This window comes from Sinocyclocheilus rhinocerous, unplaced genomic scaffold (assembly GCF_001515625.1).
Source record: "Sinocyclocheilus rhinocerous isolate Xijiao unplaced genomic scaffold, SAMN03320098_v1.1 scaffold780, whole genome shotgun sequence".
Lineage (NCBI taxonomy): Eukaryota > Metazoa > Chordata > Actinopteri > Cypriniformes > Cyprinidae > Sinocyclocheilus > Sinocyclocheilus rhinocerous.
In genome coordinates this window covers 2,112,144-2,119,022 of record NW_015654937.1, presented here as the reverse complement: position 1 = coordinate 2,119,022, position 6,879 = coordinate 2,112,144, and the positions used below count along the sequence as shown (strand labels likewise).

The 6,879-nt window shown below is 35.3% G+C and overlaps 1 protein-coding gene across 1 annotated transcript in view; it reads right to left on the bottom strand.

Annotated features, from left to right (window-relative positions):
* phf10 (PHD finger protein 10) overlaps positions 1 to 6,879 on the bottom strand; it is a 15,416-nt gene that overhangs the window by 1,537 nt on the left and 7,000 nt on the right. The window contains exons 10-11 of the mRNA XM_016524719.1: positions 1,821 to 1,929; positions 1,294 to 1,482 (exon numbers count right to left, since the gene is read on the bottom strand). Coding sequence (XP_016380205.1) covers positions 1,294 to 1,482; positions 1,821 to 1,929 — 298 coding nt within the window. The remainder of the gene's footprint in view (positions 1 to 1,293; positions 1,483 to 1,820; positions 1,930 to 6,879) is intronic.

Here is a 6,879-nt window from a genome sequence, read left to right as displayed (position 1 = left end):
TATATATATATATATATATATATATATATATAAAATGTATCCGTATGCAACAAAATGTATCAGTAATGGCTGCTTAAAATTCAGCTTTACCATCACAGGAATAATTTACATTTGAAAATATGCTCAAGCAGAAAACGGTTATTTTATTTTAGTTATTTCATTTTAGTAGTATTTCACAATATTTCTGTTTTTACTGTATTTTTGATCAAATAAATGCAGCCTTGGAAAGCAGAAGAGATTTCTTTTAAAAACATAAAAAATATATCTGTAATAACCCCCCAATCTTTTGAAAAATAGTATATATGCCAGTGCATGTCATAAACGTTGACAAAATGCACCCGGGCAGATATATGCTTTTAATATTTAATACAGTTTTTCTCTTCTGGGAAAATACTACAACTCATCCTGCACTTACACAGATTTTTGTCCAATCAAATTCTCTCTATGGTGAGCATGTCTGAATGCCTAATCTCTGTCTCTGACCTCCAAACGATTAAAAGTAGACAAATCACAACAAAAATCTTTGTTAATGATGTGATGGAACCAAAGCATATTTGCCTTTACAACAGGCTTCTATGGGGTAGAAAAAACTTAAAGGTGAAGTAAGATTTCAACATCATCTTAACGTCGGATTACCATGATAACATTAGCTAAACATTGTATTTATTCATACATGCATATGTGACCCTGGACCACAAAACCAGTCATAAGTGTCAATTTTTCGAAATTGAGATTTATACACTTTATCTGAAAGCTGAATAAATGAGCTTTCCATTTATGTATGGTTTGTGCCCGAAGAGGTTCTATATTTTTCCTATTTAAAACTTGACTCTTCTGTTACATCGTGTACATCGGCGTAATAATCAAGGAACTTTGCGCTGCGTAATATCATTGCGCCTGCTGCACCCATGATTATTACGCCGGAATGAGAGTATAGTTCCTAGCCATATCGGCCTAGAAAATCACAACTTTTCATTTTCCGTCGGTCTTAGTACACGATGTAACTACAGAAGAGTCGAGTTTTAAATAGGAAAAATATAGAAACTTTTTGGTCATTTTTGAGCGAGATGCTAACGGTCTAATCAGATTCCATGATCTATGCTAAGCTAAGCTAAAAGTGCTACCGCCAGACCCAGAGATCGGCTGAATGGATTCGAAAACGGTAAAACTCACCCGTTTAACTCTAGGGGAGTCGGAAAATGAGCCAATTTTCAAAAATAGTGGAGTGTTCCTTTAAGACTGGTTTTGTGGTCCAGGGTCACATATGAGAAAGAATGCAAGTCAGAGACTCACCCAGAGGAATGGAGTCCATGCCCACACAGAAGGTGTGGAAACCTCGGTCACACTTGTCACAGAACATCATCTCCTCCTCATGGTGCGGCTGCTCGCACACGGTGCACGTCTTGCACTCCATGCACTGCCAGGGATACATCTTGATCTGGGACACCAGCTCCACACTCATGTCCAAGCAGGACGGGTGACCTGAACACAAAGTCAGGCCTCTCATCAGCTCTGATATACTCACAATGTCACACACGACCAGAGCAATCCAACAGGTTCACTCACTTGAGATTTCGATATCATAACACATAACGGTTTCTTTAATCAATAGAGACCGTGAACCTGCGTCCTCCAGTTAACATTTTTCGATGAAGTGAAGGAACAAACATTAGCAGTGTGGTATAAAGAACTTAATACTATAAGTTAAACATATCTTGATTTGATTTGAGTGTTTTTTTAGCACTTGTTTTAAACTATGCCGGCTAAACTGAGAACTAAAACAGATAGTAAACTCTGCATCAGGAGGAGTTTGGACTTACCGCTGTTCTGGCACTGGAAGCAGTGGATGAGAGCCTCCGGTTTGCCTTTCTTGTTGGCCTCCTTACCCTTCTGACATATGCCACATATAGCATTGGGAATGACCTTAGGCTGCAAGGGCAGAGTAACGCTATAAACGCCAAGGCAACCAAGGTCATACACACCATGTGATATTATGCTTGAATCAAAACTATTTTTTTTTTATTTAAAATTTAATTTGTAAAAATACCAGAGTAAACTGGATGCAGGATCTTAAAAAAGTATTAAAATAGCTTAATATTTAAATTTTAATAATGGTTAATGCATATAATGTATAAATACACAAGCAACAAAGACACAAATCACGATAAAACACTACTGTTCAAAAGTTTGGGGTCAGCAAGATTTTTTAAAAAGAAATTAATACTTTTATTCAGAAAGAATACATTAAACTGATAACAAGTGACAGCAAAATACATTTATAATGGAACAACAAAAGATTTTTGAACTTTCTATTCATTAGAATCGTGACAGTTTTCCACAAAAATATAAAGCAATATTTTCAATATTGATAAAAATAAATGTTTCTTGAGAAGCAAATCCGCATATTAAAATGACTTCTGAAGAATCATGTGACATTAAACAGACAACTTCATTTAAATCGTAATAATATTTCGAAAATATTCGAATATTTTTCTGAATTTTTAATTTTATTTATTTTTTATTTGTAAATAAATGCAGCCTTGGTGAGACTCTTTTCAAAAACATTTTTTTTTACAAATTCTTACTGAACCCAAATGTTTTAACAGTAATGTATTTAATTTACAGCATTTATATCAAGACGGACACACTATATGACCACTTAAATTAATTCAAAATCTTGAAGACCATTTCAGTAAAACAAAAACACGCAAGAAAACATTTTTAGCAATGCAGAAAATATTGCAATGTTCAAAATTCGTGTGCTTTGGATAGAGGAAGCTACAAAACATATTTAACAATAATTACATACATATTTGCTACAACAGATAATCCAAAGAAAGGTGTTTTCACCTCAATAAACAAATTGGCAGAAGCAAAAGCCAATGTAAAGTGTAACATAAGTGCATAAAAAACCCCACACAAAATAGAAAATGTTCTTGTGCTACTTGTAACAGACTTACACTTTCATTCAGTGCTCACAGTCATTAAGAAATCTCTCTACAGTCTAATTTCTTTAAAACCTCTTTATTCGAAAGGTTACTCTAAATACTGACATGTCAAAGGCCCTACCATAAAAACTGAAAAAAAGCAGTGACAACATTTTGGAAAAACAAACTGAGGCAGAGCCAGGCTACAGGTTAAAGTCACATTTAGATGTTAGTGAAGCTCACAGTTATGCTAACGAAAGGACAAAATCCTTCATTCTGTCACAGTAGGAAAATACCAGCTGAACTAGGAGAATTACATTTAAAAAAATATATATATCACATAACAGGAACAAGAACATTTAATGTTGTTTAACTACAAACACTCTTAACAAGACTCAAGAGGTTGCATGAAAGAGGGATGGAAATCAGCCAACAGCAAACTGTACAGTGAGAGGATCAACAGAAGCTGTACCTACCGTCTTCTAAATAAATGAAGGCTTTCATATTTTCATTTATGACTAAAACACCGCATTCAAATTCGATTAAAACGTGGTCATATTGTTTAAAGTGTAATGTTTTCAAATTTCCAAAACACACTTATGGCAGCCTCTCTTGATATCGTGGCCATATTAAACAAACAAACAAAAAATCTTCCTATAAACACAAGATTATGAACTGCAATAGAAAACACCTTAAGCATGTAACACTGTTCACCCCAAAGATGACAACTCGTTCAAATCATATGACTATTAGGTAAGTCCATACCACGACTATAAAAAGAAGAACAATGCCATTGGAATCACATTCAGAAAGATTTCTTCCAGCTGATGAACGATATAAATATTGACAGTCAGTCAGAATCCACCTGACTTTAAAGAGCTTGAGCATTTAAAGCAGCAGACGACAAAACTGCAGCATGCTTATAATAAACAGAACGTTATCGTCCACTGGTGTGGATGCTAATATAGTTTGATATAGTTATATATAATAGTTGTCTCTCCAGTTATCATCCTTGGTGTGAACAGGCCTTTAATCCTGACAAACTTAAATAGTTTTAAAACTCAAACTGTTTCGACCAATAGTGTGCTACATTAGGCGCGTTCCATTACCCTTCAAAATGCGCAAACTGAAATTGCGAATTGAAAATACGCCTAATGGAAACGCGTCAATTTCGCAAAAAACGCCCATATATCGCAAAAAAAGTTTTTACGCTTGCATGAGGTGGTTTTTCAGGCAATGCGAAAAAGGAACAATTCGCAAAACTGCAATGGAAACGTTTTTTTTCCCCCGCATTTACAGGTCACATGGCGTATGTAAAGTCATATGATCATTCTTCAATGTACTATAATCTCCAAGAAACACTTCATACGTGGCCGGTCTCCAGTATAAGGGGCTTTCCTACCATTAATGCTTAGACAATTTACACTGCACACGGCTGTGGCCAAAATCCATTAAAATCCCACCAAAATCCGTTGCCATGACTTATCGCGCGAGGCAAAAGGTTACATTTCATTCGCATAACATTGGTTAATGGAAACACCATTACCGCAATACTTTTTTATCGACATTTATCGCCAAAGTTTTGCGCAAATCTGTAACGGAAACGCGCCTACTGTCACATGACCTTATAACAGTACATATGAGTGCAGTATAGTTCTCATCCTGCTAAATAATGGATATTATGCCATTCTAAAGTAAATTCCATTTCATTCTGGAATTCATCAGACTTCCGTTAGAGTGCAATGCATTGTGGGAAACAGTGTGCACTGTAGTGTACTGGCAGAATTCTTTGACAAATGTAGCAGGTCATCCGGATACTTATGCAAACAGAAAATCGTCCTACTATGCATACTGCTGGAGAACAGCCTGGGACAGTTTACACTGCTCACACTTCCTGAGAAAACACAGCTACGAGGGAAACTAATAACGAAGATGGGGCTAAAATGAGCCTTTAGCTGGGGTGTATTTTAAAATAGTTTAACTGTCCAATAACAATATGCAAACATTTTTCCCCACAAGAACACGTTAGAGAAGAATGAACATTTTCAACCAAGAAAATTTAAACCATCGGAAAAAATGCACCTATTGCACAAAGCATAATTTAAGTAAGCAGGAATGTAATGCAAGCATATGCGGGCAAGTTATTAAAAAATGTCTTGCAATATAACACTGCCAAATTAATGTGTAGTGTAATTTACTTTGTATAAATTTTGTTTTGTATTGTGGATAATTTGTCATGTGCAAAGGTAAACCTTTTGTTGATCCAGCAAGCATTTTGACAAGAAAAAAAGCAACTTACACAATTTAATCAGAGTAAATCAAAGGAAACACAGATATCAAGCATATTTAAGGTGCCCATAGAGTCAGTGTAGAAAATCACTGATATTCAGTTTGACAATGTTATACCAAACAATAGTTTGATAACCATTTAATGTCTGAAAGAGAGTAAAGCATCACTAGGCTGACAAATAACGCTAACTTTAAAAGTGCACTCAGTAAGTTTGTTTAACGGTTAAAGGCATAGTTTAAAGCAGGGCTGTCCAAACTCGGTCCTGGAGGGCCGATGTCCTGCAGAGTTTAGCTCCAACCCCAATTAAACACACCTGAACCAGCTAATCAAGCTCTTACTAGGCATACCCCTTGTCTAAATACCCACACTTGCGGTCTTTGCACTTGACCACTTGAACACTTATATGACGTATTTCCTGTATTTGGCCCAAGTGTTCAAGTGAGGATGAAGACCACAAGTGTGTGTCGAACTTTTCATTACCTGATGGGACACACTTATAGTGTTGTAAAAATGCAAGTGTTTACATAGCTTTATTTTAATTTGAAATACTTTGCATTTTAAAATCAACTTCTAAAGGTCTGTTCAGTCGTCCCTATAACATGATATAATTTTAATTTGTGGTGCTTCTAATTAAGTGATAAAAAGCAGTTGCAAATGTTGTACAAAATAAATATCACCACTACTCATCTTTGCACCAATAAAACGTAAATTTTTTTTTTTTAATGGGGTCAGAATTGTTTTGCAATATCCAAATAAATAGATTATAATTCACAAATAAATATAAAAAGATTCACAAAAAATTAAACCAATGCACAAATAAATAGAATGATATGCACAAATATATGTTAGGAGTCTCACAAAAAAAATAAAAAAATAAATTCACAAATAAACAAATTGGACAATTACAAATATATTACTTTATTTAATTTGTGAATTTAATTCATTCCTTTTTTATTAATTCATATTTTTGGAGCTTGGCTTACAGCTGCTGATAAATGGAAAAGAGCTTTTGAAAATGTGCCTTGAGCACTGCAAACGTGCTTGGTGCTTCTTTTATTGCTATTACTAGTAACTTGGTTGGGTTGCAACACCCAGCTGGTCATGTGATCTCAACATTGCGGCACCCATAAGGAGACGACTCGGTCCATGTAGAACAGGGGTCACCAAACTCGGTCCTTAAGGGCTGGTGTCCTGCAGAGTTTACCTCCAACTTGCCTCAACACTCCTGCCTGGAAGTTTCTAGTATACCTAGTAAGACCTTAATTAGCTGGTTCAAGTTGGATTAGGGTTGGAGCTAAACTCTGCCGGACCGATTTTGGGGACCCCTGATGTAGAATAAAATATTTTTTTACTGCAGTCTTCAGTCATTCTCCAAAAGTCATATTCAATTATTTTTTTTCTTATGATTATACATTTGTAAACCAAGGAAAACATTACTGAGTGCACCCTTAATATTTCTTTAATCGCTTCATATCTATGGATTATTAGCACTTTTTTTTTTTAGTGTTTAGCAGCCAAATGAAACTGCTCACATGCCCTTCAGTTTAACCGACAGGCAGGTAGCGAGATAAATAGAGGTATTTTAAGCTATATGAAGTACTGTTCATTTTATGAGGGTTTTTACCTTCACAAGTGCAACACAGCAAAAAAAAAAAAAACTAA